This window comes from Bos taurus, chromosome 22 (genome assembly GCF_002263795.3).
Source record: "Bos taurus isolate L1 Dominette 01449 registration number 42190680 breed Hereford chromosome 22, ARS-UCD2.0, whole genome shotgun sequence".
In the NCBI taxonomy this organism is placed as follows: domain Eukaryota; kingdom Metazoa; phylum Chordata; class Mammalia; order Artiodactyla; family Bovidae; genus Bos; species Bos taurus.
Window position 1 is genome coordinate 58,981,862 of NC_037349.1, and position 27,687 is coordinate 59,009,548.

The window sequence follows — 27,687 nt, forward strand, 5'->3', positions numbered from 1 at the left end:
CGCCAAGAACAGAGCGCGAGCTTCGAGCCTCGCTCGCCCACGTCCATTACCCGGGGGCACCCGTTACCACGGGACGCGAGCTCCCGTCTTAGCAGAGTTAGGGTGAGCTCACATGGCCCCGGTGGGTTTGCTCTCGCGCTCTGGGCCGGGTCGGGGTCCCGCGCGAGGCGCTTACCACCCGCCCTGCCGCCCTGTCCCGGCAGGTCGGCCTCTGGAAGAGCCAGGCGGGCGCCCAGGAGGCGGCGCGCGGCGAGCCCGAGGCGGCGGCGCGGGAGCTGCGGCAGGCGCGGGGCGCGCTGGCGGCGGCCGAGGCCCAAGCGGGGCGGCTGCGCCGGGGCCAGGCCGAGGTGCGGCGGCGCGCGGAGGAGGCCCGGGCGGCGGTGCTCCGCAGCCTGGGGCGCGTCCGCGAGCTCGAGGCGCTGGCGCGCCAGATGCCCGGCCTGCAGCGCGGGCTGCGGCTGCTGGAGGGCGAGCTGCGGCGCTACAGGTGAGCGGGGGGGCTGGGGTTGGGGATCCCCTCCCGTTCTCCGGGCTTTCCTCTTCCCCACTCGTTCTCATGGTTCCCTGTTGTTCACGTGTTCATGGATCCACTCATCCATCCATCCATGGTCAGGTTCACCCATCAAGTCCCTGTATTTGCCTAGTCATAGGATGGGCAGGTAATAGGACATGTTTATTCATGTTTGTTTTGACTGATCAGTGCGGTACTATGATGGTAACAGCTGAGAGTTCCTGAGCACCTAAGATGGGCCGGCCTCTGAGCACTCAGGTGATTTAACTCACTGAGTCCTCCCAGCCACCAGCCCTGGGAGGCAGGTACCATGATGTCCCCCTTCTCCAGGTGAGGAAACAGACGGGCCGGACTCCTTGTGCTGGGCCCACCAAGGCGGGACACTGGGCTTGGAACCAAGGTTCAAATCCTGGCAGGACCTCTGACGACGTGACACCTTGGGAAAGTCACTGGCCCCCTCCGAGTCCCTGTTTCCTCTTGGGTGGAAAGGAGACTGCGGTTCCTGCCTACCCGCGTGGCTGTGAAGATGCCGTGAGGCCCTGCCTGGTTCATTTAGGTGCTCAGTGAACAGAGCTCCCACCGTTTCAAATTCCAAGGCGCCCGGGTTGCCTCCCCCAGGTACTGAGCAGCGGCTCTGTGCAGCAGCTGTGTGAGGCTGCGGGGGGTGGCGTGGGGGGCAGGCGGGCACTGTGAACCGACGTTCTGGAATCCTTGCCCTGCGCGGCACCGGAAGACCTGAGAGAGAAGGAGGGCGCTGGGGGCGGGGTTACCTGGCGAGATTCGAGATGGGCCAGGGACGGGAGGAGGGGACAGTGCTCCAGAAAACGGAAAGCGCACAGGCAGGAGGGACCTGGGCCCCGGCCAGAAACGAAGAGCAGCTGGAGGCGTGGAGCGGGAGAGGCGGGCAGGGACCGGGCCAACCAAGGTCACGGCGAGGACGTCAGCCTTTCCCTCGGGACAGCATGAAGCCGTGGAGGCTTCACTGGGGCTGCTGTCCGCCTCCAGCGCGAAAGGAAGCTGGTCTGGCCCGGACTGGCGGGCGGGGCAGCCAGAAGGGGTGGCTTTGAACCTAGTTCCTCACCGGGCGGACCGTGTCCTTGAGTTCTGAGGTGCTCTCAGTGGGGACACGAAAAAGCATAATGCTGGAGGGAAGAGGCCCACTCTGGGCTAGCCTCCTGCAGCTCCAAATGTTTGGACGGTCACTTCCTGTTTGCAGAGCTGATCAGCTGGGGAGCAGGGCCAGTTGGCTTAAGGCCCGTGTCCAGCCTTGGATCTTTCTCCAAGAAGAGAAGTAAAGGGTCTCTTCTTTCTTTTGACCAAAAGTAACTGTCCTTTACAGCATGGTTGTAAAAGTAACTCCAAACATTCATATAGCTCTTTACAGGGCAAAACGTGGATCCACAGCCAATGCATAAGTTAATCATCTCAAGACTGTGCAAGGGAGCGGTTCTGCCCCATCTTATAAACTGTGGGAAGTGAGGTTCTGAGAAGTTAAGTGACATACCCAGGGCCACACGGCCGGAAAGCGGAGAAGGAAGGTCTGTCTGCCCCACAGCCCGTGTTCTTTCTTTATTTCCACTCACCTTCCCTGCTGTTGGCTCATGGTTACAAGATGGCTGCTGCGGCTCCAGACCCCATGTCTGCTATCCAGGCACGAGACGGGCCAGTGACATTGAGGGCAAGAAGGATTTCTGCTAGTGAGCTTTGCCTTGATATTCAGGGAGAGCCCTCCCAACCCCGCTTCTCCCTCTGGAACTTGTACCTCCTTCCACTTGGCCAGAACTGCATCATGTGGCTGCCTCTACCTGCAAGAGAGTCAGGTAATACTGATATCTGAAACAAAACTGGGACTCCTGGTTCTATCCCTGGGTCCGGAAGATCCCCTGGAGAAGGAAGTGGCAACCCACTCCCATATTCTTGCCTGGAGAATTCCACTGACAGAGGAACCTGGTGGGCTACAGCCCATGGGGTCGCAAGAGTTGGACATGACTTAGCAACCAAACCACCACCTTAGGAAGGGAAAAGAGAGCAGATACTGCAGAGGCTCCAAAGGCTACGCCCAGTGAATGAGGAAACCAGGGCAGACAGTGGCCCTCCTGTGGTGGTGAGGTGGTGGCTGCCACTTACTTCCCGGCCCTAAGCCTGGCCCAGCCCCGGAGCAGGCCTCCTCTGTCTGTCTTCTCTAGTCAGAGTTTGCAGATTTGCAGGCTGACGTGCCCCCAACGCTCTCTGTCTTTGAAGAAAGGAAAGGGAAGGGGACAGAACAGCCAAGAACACTAGTCACAAAACCAAGCTCGAGGGACCCAGGACTCAGCTGAGCTTCCCGACTCCATACCAGACTCCTTCCCCTGCAAAGCCCCTCCTCAGGAGGAACTGCTCTGAGTTCTTTCTCGAAGTCAGGCCTTCACCTCCCTTCCCAGGCCTTGCCCTGTCTCTCAGGGAAGCCGCCCCCTCTCATCTCTCTGGCGTTGCTGTAACCCCAGCCCGTCCGGTTCTCCCCGTCATGATGGGGATGGCTGCCCTGAGCCCAGCTTCGATAGAAGTCAGGACCCTGGAGGGTCCCCTGATCGCAGTGGGAAGGTGTCCCCTCTCTGCCCTCACCAGGGCCTGACTCTGGGCTGCTTTCTAGACGCGTTTCTTAGCTCAGGGCTTCTCACTGCACAACTGGTGAGAAACTGGGCCCCACACCTTGGGCAGCATCCCGAAGCAGTTGGTGGGGTTTTCTCGCCTCTGACCGTGGATGAGACGGCCCCTGTGCCACCTGGGCCTCAGACCCCCAGTCCTGACCCCTCGGGGGCATTTCAGCGCCACCTCCCGCTCTGCACACAAGCGGGGCATCTTACCTTCTAATCTGTGACCTTGGCTCTGCATTCCCCAGCACTCTGTGTTTTTGAAGATAGACAGGGCACTTCCCAGAGCACCTCCGTCCACCGTCTTGACTAGGAACCCAGGAGAACAGACAGGAGGTATTTGAGCCATTGGAGACACTCATGTATTCGTCCCACATTTCCTAACCGCCTTCCACGGACAAAGCCCTGTGCGGATACGTTGGGCACACAGAACGGACGCGGGCATGCCCACTGCCCTGTGAGGGTCCCTGGGGCTGAGCAGAGCAGGCCATGAACTTGCAGACGGGGACACACTTGTGCTTTGTGCACAGGGTCCCAAGGGAGCGACCGCTGCTTGCGGAACCATGAGGGTCCTGGATCTCACACAGGAATCCGGCACATCAACGCAGTCCACAGCCTCCTGGAGCTCAGCCGGCCGGCCCACCCGCAGAGAAGGACTTCGGGGCCCATCACGGCCCCGTCAACCTCGGGGCTCCTGCTGCCCACAGCTGCCCTCCTCAGGCTCACTTGTCCCAGACAGCAGACTCGGCTCCTCCAAATCCCACAAGACAGTCCCTCCCCACGGCACTCGTGTGAGCAGAGCAAGCACGACTGATGATCCTGGGGGGAAGACGCGGGTTACGACGCAGTGATGCAGTTTCACACGGAATGTTTAACACCATGATTTATACGATGCCGTTTAGCCCTCCATCTGGATACAGCGTTTCCCTCTCACTCCTCCCAAGCTATCCCCAAACGTTTTCCAGCTTTCTCTCCTCGTCTCTTTCCATCAGCCAGGTCTCTTAATGAGTGCCAGAAAGCCTGACTCCCTTAAAAAAGAAGCTGGCTTTTACTGAAGTTTAGGCGATGCCAGCTTCAGGCATGGCTGGATCTAGGTACTCAATGTCACCAGGATACGGAAGCTCTGGGCTTCACTCCCAGGCGTTTGAGGCATTGACATCTACAAAGCTCCAAGTCCAGTAGAAAGAGCATCTCCTGTCTGAGTTAGCCTGCTGAAGTGCCAGGCTGAGCCTCAATGGACCAACTTGGAAGCATGTTCATCCCTGAACCCACCAGGAGTCAGAATCATGTGATGCTCTGACTGGCCAAACCATGGTGACTGACCTACCGAACGTACATGTACCCACAGTGAACCCTGCCGAACTCTGGGTCTGAGCTCCTCCCAGGAGAATCACAGAAGTGCACATCCCAGAAATGTTGAATAACACACACCCCAGAGTCGCTCTTCCAGGCCGCTGAACGCTTCGCGGTGTTTGGGGCACTCTGCATCCTCCCCGACCTCCCTGTCCTGTGCCTCAAAAGTTGCAGGGAGGACGGGCCAATCAGCCCAATAAGGATGGGCTTATAACCGGTCTCCGGGCCCAGCCCGTGAACCCTGCGAGGAAGCAGGACGGCTTGAGGTTCTTAGGCCAGCACCCAGCCCAGGGCCCCGAGGAAGACGATGAATGAGCAAGTGTCGGGACCAACGGGCGTGTGGACGGAAGCAGCCTCGGGAATGTCTCAGCAGCAAGGGCGTGGGCGTCCAGTGCCGGGCGGGCGCCGAGCCGTCCCGGGGCCTGACCCTGCTTCCAGCGGAGCCGCCCACCACTCGGTGACCGCGGACTCTCTCGAAGCCTCGAGTCTCAGCCACCTGTCTGCCCGCTGCCCCTGCCCTGCGCTGTCGAGGAGAAGCTGGCCCTTTAAGACACCTGGCCAGGCAGCCTGGGGCTGGCACTGCTGGGCAGGGGGAGGGGGGTGCGCTCCGCCTTCAGAAAGAGACCAAAAAGCCAGCTCAGCTGGAGCTGAAGAAAGGGCCACCCGGCCTCCTCTGTGGCTTTGTTGTGTTTGCCGGGAAGGATGAAAAGACCGGGGTGTGGGGTGGAGACGGAGGGAGGCAGGGGCCGCCCACTGGGCCGCCCTCCACAAAGATGAGGGCTTTGCGGGCCACTGCCTTTCTCCCTCCCGCCCAACCAGGGCAGCTGGGCCTGGGGGGCTTGGGGGCAACGTCAGGGGGTCAGGAGGGAGGCAGACGGGTGGGGGGCCTGCAGCAGGGCAGGGGGCCATCTGGGGCAGAGGGGGGATGCAGCTCCCAGTATCCTGAGAAACCAGCGTGTGGGTGGCCGCTCGTGGGAACCAAGGCCTTTCCCGGGGACAATACCCCAGCTCACAAAGGCCAGTGCTGGCCTGGCACCTGCCCCACCGGACCACCCCGGGCTGAGCCGCAGAGGGGTTTCAGGGCGGGGGGGCAGGCTTGGGAGGCCCAGCTGGGCCTAGACTTGAATCCCAGCTTTCCCAGACACTTACACGGGCCCTTGAGCTGCTCCCTGCCCTCTGTGAGCCTCCCTTTCCTCACTGTGAAGTGGGGGTGGGACCCCGCGCCCTCAGTGAGGTGGGGGCAGGGCGGTGCAGACTGGGGGTGCAGCTCTGGGGCGCTGACCTGTGTGCATCATTCTTGCCGCTGCGAGCCTCCGTATCGTCATCGGTAAAACAGGGCAAGAAGAGTAACTATTCTGACACCTGCTTCACAGGGAATTTGAAGATAAGGTGCCGATACATAGGAAGCACCTGGAGTGCTGCTGAGCACTGAGAAGATCCTTGATAAAGTCGAAGATGACTTTTGTATCTGTCCCTTCTCACAGCATCCCCCATAAACAGTAATGGTAATGGGAGTCGGTGTTGTTGACAGGAACCGGAGGCCGGGCCTGGACAGAGTCTGGCCCCGGAGAGCCCACTGTGCGTGGGGACCTCCACGGGCAGTGGGCAATGTCCACTGAGTGTCAGGGGCCTGCCGGAGTTGCCGAGTGTGGGCAAGCACAGAGGAGGCATGCGTGATGCCGGCCGGGGCATCTCTGGGGGAAAGCTGTCACTCGAGCTGGGTGCTGAAGGATGAACAGGAGTTTTCTCAGGCACGGCAGATTCAGGTCACTGTGAGTGCAAACAAAGGCTCGGTGCCTCGAGGGAGCAGAGACAGACTGGCTGGCGGGTGTGAGGTGGGAAGTGGCAGAGAGGGTGCTGGGAGTGCGGGTGGGGGGGTGAAAGGCCCTGAGCGCCGGGCTGAGGCACGAGGCCTTCGCCCCAGAGAACGAGCAAGACAAACAGGGAGCGAAGTGGCTGCTCTGAGCTGCACGGCGCCCCTTCAGGCTGTGGAGAGAGACGGGCAGACGGGGGACACGAGGCGAGGCCGGTGAGGGTGCTGTTTCTGGGTGCACCGCCCGAGAAGGGATGGGCCACCAGCCCACATCCCGAGGGCTCACCCGCAGCTGGGTGGAGCCTCTCCGGCCTGAGACGCTTCCTCTGCAGGGTAAAACAGACTGGAGAGCGGGAGGCGGCGGAAGCCTGGACAAGGGGAACCTTCCTCTGGGTGGAGGAGCCGGCAAGGGGTCACCCAGAGTGAGTCTTGGTGTCTTCCCGTCACGCTGGGTCGGAGAGCGGGTGTCACCCCGGTGCCAGCAGAGCGCTCCGATGACCCGTGGGTGTCAGGGCAACACGGGCCGGATGCTGAGCCGGGGCCTCGGGGGTCAGGGGAGTGCACACCATGCCTCGGGACTCACACACAGTCACGTTCACAGTCACAGACCCTGGGAGCCGAGCTCAGCAAAGGGTCCCACTGGGCACAGGCTGAGGAGGCGGCGGTCAGGCGACCGGCTCCTCCTGACTCCGGGGGTCCTGCTGGAGCACAGGAAGCCCTCAGTGGGCGGTTAAGTGAAAGTGTGGAAGTGTCAGTTGCTCACTCCAGTCCAACTCATGGCGACCACACGGACTGTAGCCCGCCAGGCTCCTCTGTCCACGGGATTCTCCAGGCAAGAATCCTGGAGTGGGTTGCCATTTTCTCCTCCAGTAGATCTTCCTGACCCAGGGATCAAAGCCAGGTATCTGCATTGCAAGCAGATTCTTTACAGTCTGAGCCACTAGGGAGGCCCCAAGTTGGGGGTTATCAGACTGCTTATTTAACTTCTATGCAGAGTACATCATGCGAAATGCTGGGCTGGGTAAAGCACAAGCTGGAATCAAGAATGCCAGGAGAAATATCAATAACCTCAGATATGCAGATGACACCACCCTTATGGCAGAAAGTGAAGAAGAACTGAAGAGCCTCTTAATGAAAGTGAAAGAGGAGAGTGAAAAGTTGGCTTAAAGCTCAACATTCAGAAAACTAAGATCATGGCACCCGGTCCCAACACTTCATGGGAAATAGATGAGGAAACAATGGAAACAGTGAGAGACTTTATTTCCTTGGGCTCCAAAATCACTGCAGATGGTGACTGCAGCCATGAAGTCAAAAGACACTTGCTCCTTGGAAGAAAAGCATGACCAACCTAGACAGCATATTAAAAAGCTGAGACGTTACTTTGTCAACAAAGGTCCGTCTGGTCAAAGCTCTGGTTTTTCCAGTGGTCGTGTGATGCATCTGCAGAGATGTCCCTCAGACATGTGGCCGTCACCACACTATTAAAGGCAGAAGGCAGGCGGACATCTGTCCTCTTCTACCCAGAAGAGCAAGGCCTGCCCCCAAAGCCACACGTGCACGGCCAAGTGAGAGCAGCAGCCCGGGCACGGCCCACGGGCAGGGAGCGGGGACGAGCAGAGACAGCGAGGGGGAGGAGCCGGCGACAGCCTGCTGAGCTGTTTGATGGACGGTGTCCCCCAGAGACGTCTACCCCCAGGCAAATGCGTGTCCCCAGCTAGATTTCCTCAGGGCACAGCCTGGGCCCACACTTCCACTGACAGCCTAGGGTCTGGGTGGTGGGCTCCTGCCAGGAGAAGGGTCTTGATTAAAGCCAATGTATGCAGTAGTCACGTACAGATGTGAGAGCTGAACCATAAAGAAGGCTGAGCACCGAAGAATGGATGCTTTTGAACTGTGGTGTTGGAGAAGACTCTTGAGAGTCCCTTGGACTGCAAGGAGATCCAACCAGTCCATCCTAAAGGAAATCAGTCCTGTATATTCATTGGAAGGACTGTTGCTGAAGCTGAAACTCTAATACTTTGGCCACCTGATGTGAAGAACTGATTCATTGGAAAAGACCCTGATGCTGGGAAAGATTGAGGGTAGGTGGAGAAGGGGACGAGAGAGGAGGAGATGATTGGATGGCATCACCAACTCAATGGACATGAGTTTGGGCAAGCTCCGGGAGTTGGTGATGGACAGGGAGGCCTGGCGCGCTGCAGTCCATGGGGTTGCAGAGCCTGACACGCTTAGCGACAGAACAACAACAATCTGGGCAGTAAATGTGTCCTTTGGAAAAGGATGGCGATCTGGCCAAGGTCACGCAGGCAGTCAGGGCACAGCCCAGGCGGGACTCAGTCCTCAGGGGCCCAGGAGTCCCGGGCTCTCCTGCTTCCGTCGGGGTGGGGCCCGGGAACAGCCTCAGCTCTGTGCCTCTGGGGTTATGTTGGGGTGCTTTGTGACCCCATGTTCGGGAATCCTGCTTTTCCAGTTGCAGGCCAGGCGGGTGGCCTCAGGCATGCAGATGGGTGACAAGCAGGCCATGTCATTGGTTCCCCAGGCCAGGGGCAGCCTCCCAGGCCCCGGGTGGCCTGACTGCCAGACCAGTCGGTTGCCTCTGGCCGTGACGGTGGTCACGGTGGTGCGGCCCCCACTCCGGCCCCAGTGTCCTCCACTCTGCCCACATGCACAGCTGCAGCTGCGCCAGCCTCTCTGTTCCTCACACCCCAAACCTCTCCCTGCCTACTTCAGGCACCCTGACCACGCTGGGGCACTCCTGACGAATTCACATCCATCCAGCCGTCTTAGCTACATCCCATGACATCTTCAGAGGCCCTGGCCTCTGCTCCGTCATCTCTCATAGCCCCTGGCCTTCCCGTCTTTCATTTATTTCTTCCCATCTTCCATTTATTTCCAGACTTCGCTGGTTCCGGGTGGCCCCGAGGGAGGCAGGCTCCCACAGGTGGGGCCTCTCCACTGTGTGCACCGTTTCCAGCACACACGGTGGCTGCCACACTGCATCTGTCGGATGCATTACAGAGCAGAATTAACAGCCTGGACTGGGGGGAGGTTCCTCGGACACCACCTTGCACCTGGCCCCCAGTAAACACAGCACCCCGCGTTCAGCAGGGGAGCAGAAACAAGGGCCAGTTGAGAAGGGCGCCCCAGCCCCAGCGCTGTCTGCACACTCCACTCTGCGGGCTTTATTTTTAGCTCTTCCTCCTCGGTCCCCCGCTGAGCCCATCTTCCTCCTGTTGTTCTGGTGTTTGCACACGCGAGTCTCTGCTTCCTCTGAGCCTTTGCTCAGGAAAGGCAGCCGGCCTGCGAGCCTCTGGGACCTCCGGCTGCCTGGCGCCCCCACTCCTAGCCAGGCCTCGAGTGTCCACTCTGCCCGGGAGCTTCCTGAAGCTTAGGGGCCGCTGGGGTCAGAGGGACGAACACAGGGAGGGAAGCAAACACAAGTGACATTTTCCATCCAGCTCAGAAAAAAGCTGAATCCGGGGGTGTTCGATGGTCTCCGACTGGACCATCTTGCTGAGCCATTTGGGTACTGCGCAAGTCATTCAAACGCTAACCCACGGTTGCCGTGGGTGTTTTGCAGATGTAATTCAAGTTCATAACCAGGTGCACTGGAGTAAGAGAGACAGATGATCCTGGATAATCTGGGTGAAGCCGATCTAATCACTCGACAGGCCTTTAAGTGAGGCTGAAGGTGTCCCCGAAACAGAGGGGTTCCACTGCATCCAGGGCTCCAGACGCCTGTGAGCCCCTCCTCTGGATTTCAGACTTGCTGGGCTGGTCTCCCAGTCACAGGGGCACGTCCTGGTGGTAAAGCTCTTGAGACAGCTCTGCAGGTACAGACGTGAACATAGGTGGGCATCCCGTCCTGGCCCGCCTTCTCTGGTTGAGGCCTGACTCGTGCAGGGGCTGAGGCAGGAGGGGACAGAGCCCCGTGTCGGTGCGCTGGTGGCACGAGGCAGCGCGCTGACAGCCTCGCATACACAACCTCGTGTAACCCCCAAGCAACGCTGTTATCACTGACCATACTTTAGGCTGCAAGTAGAAAACTCCGCTCAGAGCGGCTGAAACCGCAGGAAGGCTGACGCTCCTGCATGAGAAGCCCAAGGGAGAGCAGCTCAGTGATGTTTGCAGGTACCCAGTTCTCCAGCTTCCCACCCTGTCTGCCTCAGCTTGTCATCTTGGTCTATCAGCAAAGGCCCCTCATGGTCACAGGATGGCTGCCATGGCCGCAGGCATCGCTGCCACATCGAGAGACAGAAAAATAACTTCCTCCTTCAACTCCTCTGTTCCCAGAGATTCTCCTGGAAGACATCGTCTTACTTCTCACCGGCAAGGATCACATCATATGCCTGTTTCTAAACAAACCTTTGGCAAAAAGAAGGAATCGCCATGATCAGCTTAAACCAGTCAGGTCTCCTGTCTGGAGGCACTTGGCCACGTAGTGTCTGACGGAATAACTGAGGTTGTGCCAACGAGGCAGATGGGTGTGCCTGTTTGGTTCGTTGTATTTAGTTTCTATGCAACCGTAACAGATTACCACCAACTTAGGCACTCAAAACAACATCCATTTATGATCTCACATTCTGCAGGCCAGAAGTCCAGGCAGGCTTGCCTAGTCTCTCTGCCTGGGCTCCCACAAGGCTGAAATCAAGGTGCTGCTGACCTGGGACTCAAGAGAAGAATCTGTTTCCAAGCTCACCCAAGGGGAGTTGAATTCAGGTCCTTATGGTTTTACGACTATAATTCCCGTCCGTTGCTGGCTGTTGGCAGGGGTCCCTTTCTACGTACCGCCTCCCATGGCCCTGCTCATCCTCCAGCCAGCAATGACCCAAGTCCTCACACTTCACGTCTCCCTGACTTCCTCTTCTGCACCAGCCAAGACAGTTTTCTGTTTTTTAACTGTGATGAGGTGGAGATAATACCCAGGCTTAAGGTCAGCTATCCCATATAACGTAACACCATCCCAGGAGTGACATCTCGCTACATTCACAGGTTGCAGGAGTTAGGGTGTGGGGTCTTGGAGGGTCGTTCCTAGAGGACAAGGTGTCTCCATGGGAGCAGCATCCCCACCAGAGACATCCTGGACATTCATTCGGAGGGCCTGTTCGTCTCCATGACCAGGTGGGCGGTGTTCCTGGCACTTGATGGGTGTGGGTGGTTCCCAGGGACACAAGCCTTTGGGTAAGTCCCACACCACCCACCAGGGTTACCTTGTACCCCAAATAGCTTCCAAATGCCCAGCTGGGTGTTCATCCCACGAAAAACATGCTTTTCACTGTAATTATCTGAGACTACAATCTAACTCTGCTTTACATATAAACACAACTTTTTTTTTGTACAATTTTAATACACAGAGTCTTAGGATGCAATGCTGTGTCAATTGAGGAAAGGTTATGTTATGGTTTGTTTGGAATTTTCCAAGGGTTGCTCATCATTTTATAAACACATCACAGATGATAACACTTGTGAAGCTTAACCAGCTGGTACGGAGCTCCTGTGTCCACTTGCATTCGTCACTCCATGTCCCAGGGAGTCTGCATATCTATCTGTCTCTGTGTCCATCTGTCCATCCATCCATCTGAATCCCTTTCCCTAGCCCTTATATCGATGCCAAACTTAGGGAAAGAGTGTCACGAACATCCGATTGAGTATTACCTTACCTCGCCGAAATTCAAACTAAGCCGTTATTAAGTAGGTTTAATAATCTAAAAGTTTTCTATACCTTGACTATTTACATATTGAAATGTGTACTGTAAAATTCGTTTCTCTCTCTTTTAAATCACAAAGCATCAGTTCAGTTGCTCAGTCATGTCCAGCTCTTTGCGACCCCATGGACTGGTACTGCCAGGCCTCCCTGTCCATCACCAACTCCCGGAGCTCACTCAAACTCATGTCCATCAAGTCGGTGATGCCATCCAACCATCTCATCCTGTCGTCCCCTTCTCCTCCTGCCTTCAATCTTTTCCAGCATCAGGGTCTTTCCAAATGAGTCAGCTCTTCGCATCAGGTGGCCAAAGGATTGGAGTTTCAGCTTCACCATCAGTCCTTCCAACGAACACCCAGGACTGATCTCCTTTAGGATGGACTGGTTGGATCTCCTTGCAGTCCAAGGGATTCTCAAGAGTCTTCTCCAACACCACAGTTCAAAAGCATCACCCAAAGGTTTTTCAAAGTATATGTAAAGACAGGGTCTATCCCTTATTCAGCTCGCTTTGGGATCTTCCAAAATAACCATTATAAAAAGAGGGTGGCAGTTTGTTGAAGGTGGGGTCCTCTGCTGTGAGGGGACAGAATGATTGGCTGAGGGGCACGGCAAGGGTCTGGCTCCACCAGTGCCCAGATCTCATGATGTGCTGCTCTCCAGGCGTTTGCCAAAGTTCAGACACTCTCTAAGGATCTGTGTCAATTTTTGCCATCTCTGCATTAAACCTGTATTATTCTTCTTTAGTTACTATTTTCCCTTAAATCTTCTCACTCTTTTTACTTAATGGATTTGAAGAGATAGCCCCTGGTGGCTCGGGTGGTAAAGAATCTGCCTGCGATGCAGGAGACCCAGTTCAATAACTGGGTCAGGAAGATCCCCTGGAGGAGGAAATGGCAACCCACTCCAGTGTTCTTGCCTGGAGAATCCCAGGGACGGCGGAGCCTGGTGGGCTGCCGTCTATGGGATCGCACAGAGTCGGACATGACTGAAGTGACTTAGCAGCAGCAGCAGCAGCAGACTAAATAATTCAGGTTAAAACCACACACACACACACACACACACACACCCCTCCTGTTCACCTGAGTCCTGCCTAAGGTCCCCCAGATCACTGAGCAGAGGCAGGACCCTCTGTGTTCAGAAGCGCCGTATTTCATTTCAGGGCCATCGGTGTTTCCTGGCGGATGAACAGGGGATTGAGCTGGGGGCTGGGGGCAGGGGCAGTCGTGGAGGGTCCCACGGTCACGCCAGGGTCCTGGGGCAGGAGACAGATTTGGCAGCTCTGCAGAACCCAGGGAGGGTCCATCCACTGGCAGCCTGGAGCCGGGAGCTGCCAGGACCGGAGGGAGAACTCGGGAACATCTGGCCCTTGTCAGGCCGTGTCGGAGGCTGGGCCTGGGGCCAGAGCTGGCCGCCGCCTCCAGCAGGAGGAAGATGTCCGGGGGGGCTCCGGGTGGTGCGCAGATGTGTGCAGCTGGAGGGGACACTCCGGCAGGACGAGGACTGGGGTCTGCTGGGCGTGAGGGCCCGCCGCCCCTCACAAGGGCCTGCGCGGGAGGCGTTCGGCGACTCCTGTGGGGCGACCGGCCTCCCTGCAGGAGCGCCCCCAGCCCCTCTGTGTCTCCCCAGGGAGAGCGGCCCGCGTGGGCAGGGGGCGTCGCTGGCCAGGGAGGGCCTCCACCAGCCTTTTCAGCCCTGTTGGCTCAGGTCCCGGGCCGGATCTGGTGCGTCTCCAGCTGTCCTTAACAGCGCCAACCTCTCTTTTCAACAAAGTAGCAACGGCCTGGCTCAGAGGCGGACGGAAAACAAGATGGAGCTGCGCTGGCGGCTCTGCGGTCACTCCCTGTGTTTTCCCAGTTACCTCCTATCTTTGCAAGAGACGCCGGCTTTTCGCTCTGGGTGATAACGTTTCCCGTGAACGGAAATCTGCCTTAGTCAACAGTTCAGCCAGGGACCCCAAGTGCCCGTGGTTAGGGGAGGTCCTGCTCACTCTCGCCTGGAGGGTCCAGTCCTCCGAGGGCCGGGCAGGGGGTCAGCCGCACCCGCAGGCCTGGGACGGCCCCGGGGTCTGAACGCTGATGCCCTTCTCACTGTCTTTCTGGAACAATCCAAGAGCAGAGGGACGGGAGGAGCTGGAACCCTGTCAGGTGTGGGGCCTGTGCCCACCTGACCCGCTCTTCCTCTCATCGCCTGACCTGCCGCCAACGGTGTCATTCACCCATGCCTCATTCATTCGTTCATTCATCCGACAAGCCTCAGCTGCTCCGTCCTGTGCTGGGACCCTCCAGGGAACACCAACAGTCGCTGAAGACCACGGAGCTCAGGGCGCCCAGGCGGGGAGGCGAGACGAGAGAGGGGGCGCTGGAGACCAGCCTGGTGGGCTGCACCCAGCGGGCTAAGGGAGCCGCGGGGTCTCCGCAAGCTCCTCCTGCTCTGCACCTCAGTTTGCTCATCTGTGAAATGTCAGGAATGAGCGTAAGTCTGTCTTAGGGGGCTACTCAGAAGAGTAGATGCTGCTGCTGCTGCTGTTAAGTCGCTTCAGCAGTGTCCGACTCTGTGTGACCCCATAGACAGCAGCCCACCAGGCTCCCCCGTCCGTGGGATTCTCCAGGCAAGAACGCTGGAGTGGGCTGCCATGTCCTTTCCCCAGTGCATAAAAGTGAAAAGTGAAAGTGAAGTCGCCCAGTCATGTCCGACTCTTAGCGACCCCATGGACTGCAGCCCAACAGGCTCCTCCATCCATGGGATTTTCCAGGCAAGAGTACTGGAGTGGGGTGCCACTGCCTTCTCCAGAAGAGTAGATGAGTTTTTCCATTAACACACAGAGCACACTCACTGCAGTCTGTAAAACAGGTAAACAGCAAGGGCCAACTGTACAGCCCAGGGAGCTGCACTCATAGCCTGTGATGACCTATGATGGAAAAGAAGCTGAGAAAGAACGCATGTGTGTGTGTACACACGCATATTCCTCTCCAGGCTTTTCATATTCCTTTCCATATATATATTTACACACACACACACCTGAGCCAGTTTGCTATACACCTGAACTAGCATAATACTGTACATTCACTAGACTTCAATTTAAAGTTAAATGTGCATGTCTAAGGGGGAAGAACAGAGCAGGATCCGGTACCCAGTAAGGTGTTGGCAATGCTTATCAAGGATCCAGAGGGCGACCGACCAGAGGGTCAGTGAGTCTGGCCGTCCGTGCCCCAAGGCCACCACCAGCAGTGAGCCGGAGACCAGCCTGGGCCTTGGAGGCCCCCCAGTGGATGCTCTGTTAAGGATACTGGGATCCCTTCTCTCGGCCGTAGGAGCCGCTGAACCATTTCGAAGGGAGAGAGGGACTGGGTCGGAGCTGTCTTCCAGAAGACGGCCAGGACAGCAAGTGCTGACAGCCTGGGCCTCGGGGGAGAGATGCCCTTCACCGGTCACAGGTCCCCTCTCTGTGACCTTGGGGCTGGCGCCTTCCAGGAAGCCGGAGGTGCAAGTCAGGGGGGCCACAGGTGACCTCCGCCTGCCCCCCAGGTCCACTCCCCGGACCAGCCCCAGGCATCTCGTTCTTATGGGAAGCCCTCGTTAAACCACGGGCCCCGTGGTCCAGTCCCGGGACCAAGAACCGTCAAGTTTCTAGGCCCAGAATATTCCAGCAGAGCTTTCCACAAGCTACTGCAGGGAGGGTTTGCAGCCAGTCCATCGAGGAATACTACACAGACAGACGCGTCTTCTTAACCCGTTGAGGTGGGAAAAGTCAGCAATGCCATTTGTGTCAGCCGGACGCACACGCATGGGCTTCTCTGGTGGCTCAGCGGTAAAGAACGCACCTGCCGATGCAGGAGACAAAGTTTGATCCCTGGGTCAGGAAGATCCCCTGGAGGAGGAAACGGCAACCCACTCCAGTATTCTTGCTGGAGAATCCCATGGACAGAGGAGCCTGGCGGGCTGCAGTGCACAGCCTCACTGTGACTACCCCCTCCCCTGGGCTGGCCTCTCCATACGACCTCCAGGTGGCCAAAGCCAATGGCCACTGCTTGGAGGCCCAAGATGGCACCCTTCTCTGGGGCAGTGGGGGAACGGGAGGAGCAGATGCAAGACACGGAGGCCTTGGGGATTGCACGGGGCTTCCAGGAGGAGGTGACCAGGCAGCAGCCACGGAGGGGAGGGGCTCATGAGGAAACAGGATCTGAGGGGCCAGGGCTGCAGGCAGGTTTGGAAGCCGGGGTGCTGGCTGAGCCCTCGCAGAGCAAGTGCGCATGAGGAAGAGAGACGAGGTCCTCAGGTTTAGGGTCAGGACGTGGAGGACGAGCGAATGAAAGGGTGCTGGGGAGGATGGGCGCCTCCCAGAAGCCGAGGGCTGGAGGTGCCCAGCCCGGGAGCCAGGTGGCTGACAGGACATGCGTGGAGCAGGCAGAGAACGAGCTTGGAGGCTCGCTGTCTCTGTTCCAACGTGACGATGGCTCGGCTCGCCCATGTGACACGCGAAGGGGCCTGCGGCTGCAGACGGACCCCGTGGAGAGGGGCCAGCCATGCAGGCCGGGAGGGCCAGCTGCTGGACAAGAGGAACACCCCATGTTTCTCCGCAGCTGTGTCTCGCCTCTTGGAAAACTGCAGAGCGTGCCCTGGTCTGTGGCGCTCTCTCTCCCAGCTCTGCCCCTGCCGCTTCCCCTTGCTGACTCCGCTGCATGTGACCTGCGGCCCCCTAACCAGGGCTGCAGCTGGGCTGGGCAGCTGGGCTGGGCGGCTCCGAGCTCACTGCTCAAGCGTCCCCTGCGCCTGGTGGGGCCGGAGTGTAAACCCAGTTCCTATACTTCTGAGCCGTGTGGCCTGGGCCGGCCACTCTGGGAAACGGGGGTCAGGACGGTCCCTGCCTCCATCCAGGCAGGGTGGTGGGAGGCCATGTTCACAGCCCCGGAGCAGCGCCTGGCACCTCGCAGGGATGCTGAGAGATTAGATGCGGTGTCGATGCAGGAAGTCGCCCTTGGAACCAGCTTCAAAGACTGCGGTGTCTGAGGGGATGTGGGGAACGTGGGCCAGCCTCTGCTAGGAAACTGTTCATAAGGGCTGTCCCCGCCAGCTCATTTTGCTTGTTGAAGCCCTTAAATAATTTAGGGAAAACAGGAGTTTCTCACAGTGGAAGACTTGGATACTGTGCACTGCTGTTGCTGCTGTTTAGTCGCTCAGTCGTGTCCACTCTGCGACCCCGTGGACTGCAGCCCGCCAGGCTCCTCTGTCCATGGGATTCTCCAGGCAAGAACACTGGAGTGGGTTGCCATGCCCTCCTACAGGGGATCTTCCCAACCCAGGGATCAAACCTGTGTCTCCTGCATGGCAGGTGGATTCTTTACCTCTGAGCCACCAGGGAAGCCCATTCCGACGCTATTCAAAATTCTACATATTGAAGCCCCTTACTGTTTACGCACCTCCTCTGCCAGGAAGCTCACCACCTCCCAAGGAAGCCTATTCCGTTCTTGGTCAGCAGTCTTTGTGAGAAAGCGATCCTGTGTCTTCTCTTCTGGCTGTGATCTGAGCCTCTGGAGTTGAGAGGGACTGTCCCCTCCCCAGTTAGACCTCAAATGATATGCCCTAAGCTCCAGTTTCTCTCAGAACCAAGAATCCGCATCCAGGGGGTCTCACACTGATTGCCGCTGAGCACCTCCCCATCCTTGGCTTGTCCTGGGGGGCTGAATGCAGGGCATCATCAGAGTTAGTGGCTCATTAAACACAGAGGGTTGGCGCTCCCGGTCCCCCCCGATGGCTTCCTGCCCCTCTGCCCACTGGCACAGGGCGAGAACCCAACGGGAGCTGGGAGGACCTCGGAGGCATCGGCTCCAGGGATCCACCTGCAAAGGGGCCCCAAGTCCCACTGCCAGTCCCTCTGGCAGGGCTGGGGTGGGAACCCAGGACCCCCACCCTCTGGACACAGAGGCTCCTCAGAGGGTTTTGCCTCTAGTCCCATTGGCTAAAATCGCGTCACAAGCCTATGTCTTAACTGCAAGGGAAGCTGGGTGACTGTCCTCCGTGGAAAGCTGACTCTGCGATGCTGGCCATCAGGTAGCAGGCCGGTGGGGTCAGCCGCAGAGACCACCACGGGCTTTGGCAGGCGTGTCACAGGCAGCTTAGCCTTAGCAGTGGGGAGGGTGGGCCCACACCCCACACTCTCCTGCAGGAAACCAGCGGAGCCCCCACCCTCTCAACACCTGTGTCTCCCCCCCGCCCCACAGGTCAGAGGGCACCCAGCTCCCAGGCCCATCACGAGCCAGCCCAGAGCCCGACACCAAGAGCAGCGAACCCGAGGATGGTGAGGCCAGAGGCCCAGAGCCCCCTCCAGAGGGAGCCTGGGGGTCCGGCAACAGCCCAGCGAGCAGACCCCCGGGCCCAGGTTTGTCCTGCACACCCAGGGTCCTGTCTGCACTGATGCCGCCATCCGGCCTCCAGACAGAGCCCCACCCTCTACCTGCTGAGGTTGGGCTTCCCCAGCCCCTAGGCCTGAGAGCGGACGCCCTGTGGGGGAGGCTGGGTTCCAGGGATGCGGGCTCTGGCTCAGCGCGCGGAAACGTATCTCCTGTCAACGCCATGCAGGGGTTGGTCGGGCGCCCAGGGAGCCGGAGAGGGAGTAAGCTCCCCGTCATCAGAGGTATGCAAGCAGGGCTGGCTGGTCACCCCTCGAGAAGGCCACAGAGAGGCCCATCATGTCAGAGCCTGGGTCTGCGGGGTGTGCAGCATCAGGAGCAAGGAAAGCAAAGAGAAGCTGTCTGAGCTGGCGCCCCAGGGCTCTCCCGGCTGGGCTACAGGCAGGCGTGGACAGGCTGCAGGCGCCAGCCTCTCACACGACTCCAGAGGCCCTATAGTGCCCTGGCCTCGGGCACTGGGACAGCTGTGACTATAGTGACACCACACACACACACAGACACACACACACAGACACACACACAGAGATACACACACACACAGAGACACACACCACACAGACACACACACACAGAGACACACACACACACAGAGACACACACCACACAGACACACACACACACAGACACACACACAGAGATACACACACACACACAGAGACACACACACAGAGATACACACACACACACACCACACACACACAGAGATACACACACCCACACAGAGACACACACCACACACACACACAGACACACACACAGAGACACACACCACACAGAGACACACACACACAGACACACACACAGAGATACACACACACACACAGAGACACACACCACACACACACACAGACACACACACACAGACACACACACAGAGATACACACACACACACAGAGACACACACAGACACACACACACAGACACACACACACAGACACACACACACAGACACACACACACAGATACACACACACACCACACAGACACACACACACAGACACACACCACACACACACAGACACACACACACAGAGAGACACACCACACAGACACACACCACACACAGACACACACACACAGACACACACACAGACACACACCACACACCACGCACACACAGACACACACACACAGAGAGACACACCACACAGACACACACCACACACAGACACACACACACAGACCCCAGCAGCAAGAAATTCCCAGGAAGAAAATCAAATTGTCAATCCTGGAAACACCATAACATGATTACAAAAGTATTGACCAGTCACCTCAATTCTGGTTCTACTGGGTCTAGAACACTTTTTATTGAGAACAAACAGAGGGGCCCTGCAGCCACCCAGCTGGGTGTCCAAAATCAGGACACCCGAGGCCAGGGGTGCCCAAACCTGCCCGTCCGTCAGGATCACCCGGGAGCCTCGTAAGACACAGGTGCCCGGGCCCACCCCTGAGTGCGCGGTCCTCTGGGGCCGGGGGCCGTGCCCATCAGGACATTGTGCATTCGGCCTGGACCGCTCTAGTTCACGGGAACGTTCTGGTTCAGCTAACTCACTACAAGCCCCAGCAGGCTTCCGGCACAGCCCCACGTCAGCAGAGCCCCTTTCCCCCAGCCTCGCCCACCGGCCTCGCCCACCAGCCTCTGCGGGGCTCACTGTGCGGAAGGCGCGGCCCTCACCCCCAGCAGCCAGACCCACCCCCTGCAGGCCCTGGCGGGAGGAGCAGGGGCGTCCCTCCTCCCTGGAAGTCTGAGTCAGGGCTTGGCCCGACCGGCCCCGGCCCCCGCGGGGTCCCCAGCCCTGCCTGCACCCGTCACGCAGCCAGGCGGCTGCGCTCTGACTGCTGGGTTGGACTCACATGTCCACCCTAAGCCTAGGCGGAGCAGAGGTGGGAGGGCTCCCAAGGGGAATCGGGGGCGGCCCCCAAAGAGGGGGCTCCTCCCCTGCCTCTGTCCCTGTCCACAGCCCGTGCTTCTCCAGGGCTGGATGAGCAGCTGTTCCGCTCGGTCGAGGGCCAGGCCGCCTCTGATGAGGAGGACGACCGCGAGAAGTGGCAGGAGGCGCAGCGGCTGCCGGCCGAGGTCACAGCACTGCTGGCTGGTCTCTCCGGCTGCGGGAGCGGGTACGTGCTCCCGCGAGGACGTCCAGGATCGGGCATACCGGGGGCCGGGCCCCCACGGTCATCCTGGGAGCACAGGGGGGGCCCTCTATGCAGTGATGGGCCTGGGACATGGGAGGCTGACCTGATTCATATCCAGGCTGGGTCCCTTCCCTGCTGTTTCACGCTCGGTCCCCGGATCCATTGGTCGAGCCGATGGCCCTGGGCAAGTGTCAGGGAGAAATGAGCTGAGCGAGGGCACACTTCCTGGTGGCTTAATTCCCCCTGATCCTCACTCCAGTGACCACGGGTCCCCGGACCTGCCCCACAGCTCGAGTGTGACCCCCGCCACGTGTCAGACCCTTTCCTAACCCACTGCTCTCAACACTTAAGCCCGGCCCCCACCCCGGTCAAGTCACCTGACTTCTGAGCCTTAGGCTTCCTGTCTCTAAGATGGGGCACTAACACTTGCCTGGCAGAGGATTTGTGAGGATTCACCATTGAGGGTATAAAATGCCCCCATGGGGCCTGATCCTGGCAGGCACTCCATGGGAGTTGGGTGGGGGGGCAGCGCTGACTCTTTTATTATAAAGTTCTGCCGATTTTCTTGGGTCACTGTATCACCAACCCGTTAAGTCAACAAACATATGAAGCACATATGATATGCCAGGCAAATTTGAGGGCCCCTGGCAAACAGCACTAACCAAGGTAGCTTCCCCCAACACTCCCCGCCCAGGAGCCTCTGTTCTCCTGAGTGGTGACAAGCGTGAGGACGAGGATGGGGCAGGACATGCTAGGAGGGCCACTGAGAAGGTGCTGTTTGAGCAGAGATCTGAAGGAAATGAGGGGAAAGCCTTTCGGGCAGAGGGAACAGCTGGTGCAAAGGCCCTGGGGCACATGGGAGGGGCCTGGAGGAGGCTGCTGTGGTTGCAGCAGAAAGAGCGAAGGTGAGTGGGAAGGAGCTCAGGGAGGTAACGGGCAGACTGGGCGAGGCCTCTGGCTTTTGCTCTGATGACATGGGGAACTGGGGAAGGGTGTGGGCAGGGGGTGCCATGGCCCCACCTAGCTTTCAGGGGAGACAGACTCGGTAATAATGCATTCCCGCCACCTGCAGGCTGGAACAGACTTTGGAAAGCAGCCCCCCCTGTGCCAGTACTCTCCTTCACTGCAGGTGCGATGACCAGACGGCCAAGAAGCTCATGACTTACTGCAGCCACTTGGGCGGTGCCAACCATGCCCACGCCCTGGGGGAGCTGGAGACCTGTGTTGCCATGCTGGTGGAGCAGCTGGGGTCCCGGGGCTGTGGTGCAAAGACTCTGAGGACGCCTGAGGAGGAGGTCAGCAGAGCCCCAGAGGCTGGGAGCCAGACCAGTGGCTAGTTTCTTACGGGTGGAAGGACTGTGAGCTATCTCAGCCAAGTCCTGTGCCCCCTTCACAGATGGGTAAACCAAGGCTCTGAGAGGAAATGATTTAGATCTAATGAAAAATATTTTGGCTGCACATTAAAGGATCCATCTCAGATCAGCTCAAGGGAAAAAACCAGGAATTTATTACCAGATGGAACTGGGAGCATGGTTTCAAAAGAACAGCTAAGATGAGCTTCAGGCACAGCTGGATCCAGGGACTCAGATTCTATTACCCCCATCCGTCTGCTCCGTTCTTTTCGTGGGTGCTGGCCTCACCTCCCCCTGCTATAGAGGGACTTTCTCCGTGTGGTAGGGTGAGGGAGAGCAGGGCCCCAGGCAGCTCTAGGCTCTCATCAGCCTACTTAAAACCCCCAGAGGAACAATAAGAGCCCCGTACAGTAAAGCTCAGGGAAGAACGCCAATGGTCGGCCTCAGTCATGTGCCCATACCTGGACCAGTCCTCTGTGGTAGGTGGGCAGGGCCCCGTGATTGGCAGCTCCATCAAAGCCAGATGAAATGGAAGAGAGACGCCTCCCCCAAGGAGAACTGGCTGCGGAGGGGAGGAGGGTGGGGAGCTCAGTTCCTGAGACCCTCAGGCTGCGCTCCCAAGTCCACAGGCCCTGCACTCTGTCTACTGACCAAGGACGCCACACCTTCAGCTGCTTCTCTTTCCCTCCATCGCTGTCAGGAGCAGGGGCTGCCTCACTCCCCCCATCCCTGCTTTAGAAGGCAGGTGTCCACGTGGCATTCTGCAACTCGCCACCCTCTCCCCCTGGTATTCTGCAGGGAGCAGCAGCGTCCATGCCGCCTGGCCAGGGCTGGACTGGTGACTGAGGCTGGGCCAGTCGGGCCCCTCTCCTGGGGTTCCTGTCTCGAGGGAGGTGGGGAATGGCTGGAGAGTGTTCTCAGCTGCAGCCCCCAGACAGGAGTCTCCAGCTGCTTCTCCTGCCTCATCCTCCATGCCCCCAGCCCTCAACATCCTCCAGCCATCGACCCATTCTGGGGACAAGCCACTAGCCTGGCAGTGAATTCCTCCTCAGCTCAAGCTGGCCAGACTAGCTTGCTGCTTGCAACCAAAACAATTTAGAAAGGACAAGCAGATGAATGGAGAAGAGAAGGAAGGATGGAGTCCTTCCACCAAAAAGGAAGCATGTATGTTCTTACATCAGCCTGGCTGGCTGAGAGGCCTTGGGCCAGGCGTGCAGCTTCTTTGGGCCTCCACGCCCTCCCTGGGGAGACAGGGCGGTTCTGTCTGTAGGCCCAGGGGCCAGAGGAGATGACCCCTGTGGGAGGGCCAGGGCAGGCTGTGGACCCTGCCTGGGGGTGGTGCTGTGTGCATGGGGCCGAGGGTGGCAGGGCGGCTGCTGAGCCCCTGATGTCCCCACAGGCAGAGCTGCAGCGGAAGGTGGGTGAGAATGAGAGCCTGCGGCAGGAGCTGCAGATGGTGGAGGCGGAGAGGGTGCGGCTGTCCCTGCTGGAGGAGAAGCTGGAGGACGTGCTAGGGCTCCTGCAGAGGCTCCGCGACCTGGTGGGCTCATGGGAGCTGGTATCCCCGGGGCAGGGCTGGGCGGGGCCCGCAGGGGTGGAGCCCACCCGCGTCAGGCACTGACTCTGAGCTCTCCCCACATAGGCAGGCATCGCCTCTACTTCCAGACATAGAAAGAGCTCAGGGAAAGTAAAGAAAGAGAAGGGAGGTTCTCTAATTCATTTTATGAAGCTAATATAACTTTGATCGCAAAACCAGAGGACAACCCACATAAGAAAAAATTATAAGCTAATGTCACACTTAAATATGGATGCAGAAATGGTAAACAGCATATTAGCAAACCAAACCCGGAAGTGTTTAAAGGAACACAAGGTGATTCGTTGGGTTTATCCCAGGAATTCAAAGATGGTTCAAGATCAAACATCGATTAACACAGACCAGCACACTGAAGGAGAAAAACCATGTACTCATCTCAAGAGATGAAAAGTCAGTAACAGTCTCCTTTTATTATAAAAAAAACCTCTTGGCAAATTAAGAACAGTGCATATCATCCTTAAACAGATAAAGTCTCAGCCGACTACCTCTCACAAACCTCACTTACTGGTGAAATGTTAGAAGGAATCCTTCTAAAAATCGGAATCCAGATAAGCATGCCTGTCATCTCTGCTTGTTCCACGTATGGATTCTAGCCAATGCAATAAGACAAGAAAAGGAAGGGGTACAAAGACCAGAAAGGATGAAACAAAGCGATCAATAATTGTGTATCGCGTTTATCTATATAGAGTACCCAACAGAATCTGAAGGCAAAGTATTGTGACTCTTTGACAAGGTGCTCAAGTTAAAAACTCAAAACCCAGAAGTCCATATTCCTAAATGGCATCAGCAAAGCATTTAAAAAGTTCTCTTAAGAGACACAAACTCAGTCAGGATGGCACAGCCACTATGAGATGGATGTGGGATTTGAACCCAGGTCTGCAGGGTTGGAAGTGGGCCCTTGCCTGCACATCAGGCTGCCCAGGACACAGGGCACTGAGGCCCAGCCTGATGGGGCTCAGTCTGGGAGGGTGCTGAGTGGCAGCCCAGGACCGTGGGCACAGCTCTGGGCTGGGAAGCCTGAGGCAACACCAGTTCCTCCACCTCCCAGCTGGTGGCTTCAGGCAGAGTTCTCATTTTCTCAGCACTGCTTTTTCACTGGTTAAAATGAGAATAAAACAAGCTGTTGCAAGGATTAAAGGAGCTAACACATCAAAATGCTCTTCTTCACAGTCATTTCCCAAGTGCCTCCTTGGGCGCAGGGACAATGGTCTGTCAGTACATGATCTTGGATTAAATGGGTCCTGAACCCTGCTTCAGTACCCACGAAGAGTCTGGACAGTGCAGTCATCACAGGGATGGGGGCCAGGAAAGGACCATGGACTGAGGTTGGGGGGGGGCTCAGGGAATGGACTGTACCTTCCCCCAGGGAGCCACACAGAAGCCTGTAGGGGCCACAAAGTCCCACCCATTGCTTGAAGATTTAGCAACCATGGCCACTCCAGCCCTGTCTCATTTCTTTTTTTAAGAACATATCGAAAAAAGCCCTGGGGAAGATTTTGCTGAGCACGCTGGATGCTTGCAGGGACCCCGCACACGGTAGGTGAGCCCCACTCCCTGACCCATCTTCCAAGGTCTGGGCAGCATCCTGACCCAGCTCCTCTGTCCTGAGTGTCTTGCCTGCAAGATGCTGCCTCATTCCTGCCCAGCCCACTTACAAAGGGTACAGTCAGGAGACTTCCCTGTAGCTCAAACAATAAAGAATCTGCCTGTGAGGCAGGAGATGAGGGTTCAGTCCCTGGGTTGGGAAGTTCCTCTGGAGAAGGGAATGGCAATCCACTCCAGAATTCTTGCCTGGAGAATTCTATGAACAGAGAAGCCTGGCGGACTACAGTCCGTGGGGTCGCAAAGAGTCAGACACGACTGAGCGACTCACACACAGTCCTGCCCAGCCCACCTGCAAAGGCTACAGTCAGGAACAGGCTTCAGGGAGTTGAAGGTGCTATTTGAAAAGAACAGGGAGTGGACACTTCAGGGAAAAGGCCAAATAAAAGCCAGTGTGGCCAGACTCCGAGGAAGCCAGGCAGCTCCCTACTGCCGGTTTAGCCCCGGGCTTGCTGTGGAGGAAAGACTATTATCACACCCATTCCACAGATGGGGAGACTGAGGCACCAAGGGGCCAAGGGTCAGCCGACTTAGACCTCAGGCCTCTCCCTTAAGCACCAGGCCACGTGGCCCCGTTGTTCAAAGTTCAGGGCAGCACAATTTCATCAGGGCCAGCTTGTGCCCGGTGAAATCAGGAGGGGAGGCTTACTGGTGATGAGCCTGTGCTCACTGGCCTCACCGGGCACTGCTGGGCAGGGCTCGGGTGCATCCAGTGCCCCGACTGGCCCGGGCATCAAGGAGGAGTTCAGAAACTGGGCAGTAGAAGCTGCCTTCCCCGGGGTCCTCAGAGGGAGAGGGTGGCCAGGCTGGGGAGGGCCTGGGGGGAGGGCGGGCAGGCCTGCAGGCCACGGGGAACAGGATGACCCTGCTGCTGCCCACTCTCTCTCCAGACGGGCTGTCTGGCCCCTTGGCCGTGCTGGAAGCCCTGCACCGAGCTTTGGCTGGCTGTGAGCTCCTGCGTAGAGAGCCCTCGGCCCCTGCCTCCACAGCCCCGGCCCTTACCCACTCCTTCCCCATCTCCGGCTGAGGTTGCTGGCCCGGCCTGTGGGCAGCCTGGCCACCATTAGACCAGCCTCCGGGACCAGACTGGCCACCATCACATCCTCAGAACCCTGGGGTCACCAGCTCCTTCTGACACCGGTTCAAGCGCAGAGCCTGGCAGCCACGCCTTCCCTGGGCTCCTCATTCCTGGCCTACATTCCTGTTGCCAGTATGCACGCTGCCGACGGTTGCTGGATCAGCCTGTACCCGCTGCCAGCCCCCTGCCCTTGGAGTCGAGGTGCCTGCTTTTCTGCCCGGTTCAGTCCAGAATCCCTTCCCTGGGCTCCCAGGATCTCTTCCCTTCCCAGCGGTGTCCTCTTCATCCACACGGCGTGACTGCTCCAGGGACCTCGTGCCCCGCACTCCACTCAGGACACTACCCATGCCCTGGAAGTGCTGAAGGCTGGACATGGGGCTGGGGGAACTCCCAGGGAGGAGACAGTGATCACAGCAGGCTTCCTGGTGGAGGTGACCTTGAACTAGCTCTAGAAGAGCGGTTAGATTTAGATGGGAAGAGACGGGGGAAGGGCATTTAATGCAAGGGAACAGGGAGCGCCCAAGTGTGCTGCCGTAAAGCGCCCCATGAGTACAGACCCCAGAGCCCCTCTTTCCTGAGCCCCCAGTAGGTACTGAGCCCCGCGGGTCACAGGCAGGAGCAAGACAAGCTGCCCAGTCCCATCAACCTTAAACCCTCGTAGGGGAGAAAGACACACTGGTGAGCACTGCCGTGCTAAACGCGGCAGACGAGGGTTCTGAGAGTCCAGACGAGGGGGGCAGTCCGAGCCTAGGAGGACGGAGCCCTGCAGAGGGCAGGGCGAGGGCAGGCGCCCAGCGGGGATGGGCCCTGATGACTCGTCTCCCAGGCAACGGGCGCCTTGGGGGGGTTCTGACCTGCCTCCCGGAGGTAAGGGGGAGGGTAGCAGACGGGAGGATGCAGGACTTGGGAGCAAGGGGTCACCTGGGGGACACAGAAGAGGGGCCACGGGGAAAGGAGGACCAGGAGCCCAGCAGGCAGTCCCGGGCAGGGCCACAGGGAGGGCTGGAGGGTGACCCGCAGCCACGCGTGGGGCCGCAGGAGTCCACATGTGTAGTAAGATCCATGGAAGTGGGCGTGCCTCTCCAAAAACTCAGCTTTACTGTGTGTTAACGAAAAATAAAAGTGGCAGGGCCTTCCCTGGTGGTCCAGTGGTTAAGAATCCGCTTTCCAATGCAGGGGATGTGGGTTCCATCCCTGGTTGGGGAACTAGATCCCACATGCCACAGCTAAGCCCACGAGCTGCAAACCAGTGAGTTCATAAACCACAGCCAAAGAGCCCACGTGATGCGATGAAGACCCTGCGTGCTGCCACTAAGACCCAAGGCAAGCAGAGAAATACATATTTAAAAAATAATAATAGTGATAATAAACAGGACCAGAAAAGACATTCCTGAAGCACCCCCGGCCCTGCTCTGGCTCCCTGGAATCAGCGGACAGCAGGCGGGCAGGACTCCTGTAGACTCCAACCACACTAAGGCTCACCCTCAGGAGCTTCCTAATAAAAAT

At 58.1% G+C, this 27,687-nt stretch overlaps 1 protein-coding gene across 1 annotated transcript in view; it reads left to right on the forward strand.

Moving 5' to 3' along the window:
• EFCC1 (EF-hand and coiled-coil domain containing 1) overlaps window positions 1–27,317 on the forward strand; it is a 29,207-nt gene extending 1,890 nt beyond the window's left edge. The window contains 7 exon segments of the mRNA NM_001146692.1: window positions 204–487; window positions 18,230–18,387; window positions 20,381–20,537; window positions 21,685–21,850; window positions 23,307–23,447; window positions 24,968–25,037; window positions 25,994–27,317. Coding sequence (NP_001140164.1) covers window positions 204–487; window positions 18,230–18,387; window positions 20,381–20,537; window positions 21,685–21,850; window positions 23,307–23,447; window positions 24,968–25,037; window positions 25,994–26,130 — 1,113 coding nt within the window. The 3' untranslated portion in view covers window positions 26,131–27,317.
• The last annotated feature ends 370 nt before the right edge of the window (window positions 27,318–27,687 follow it).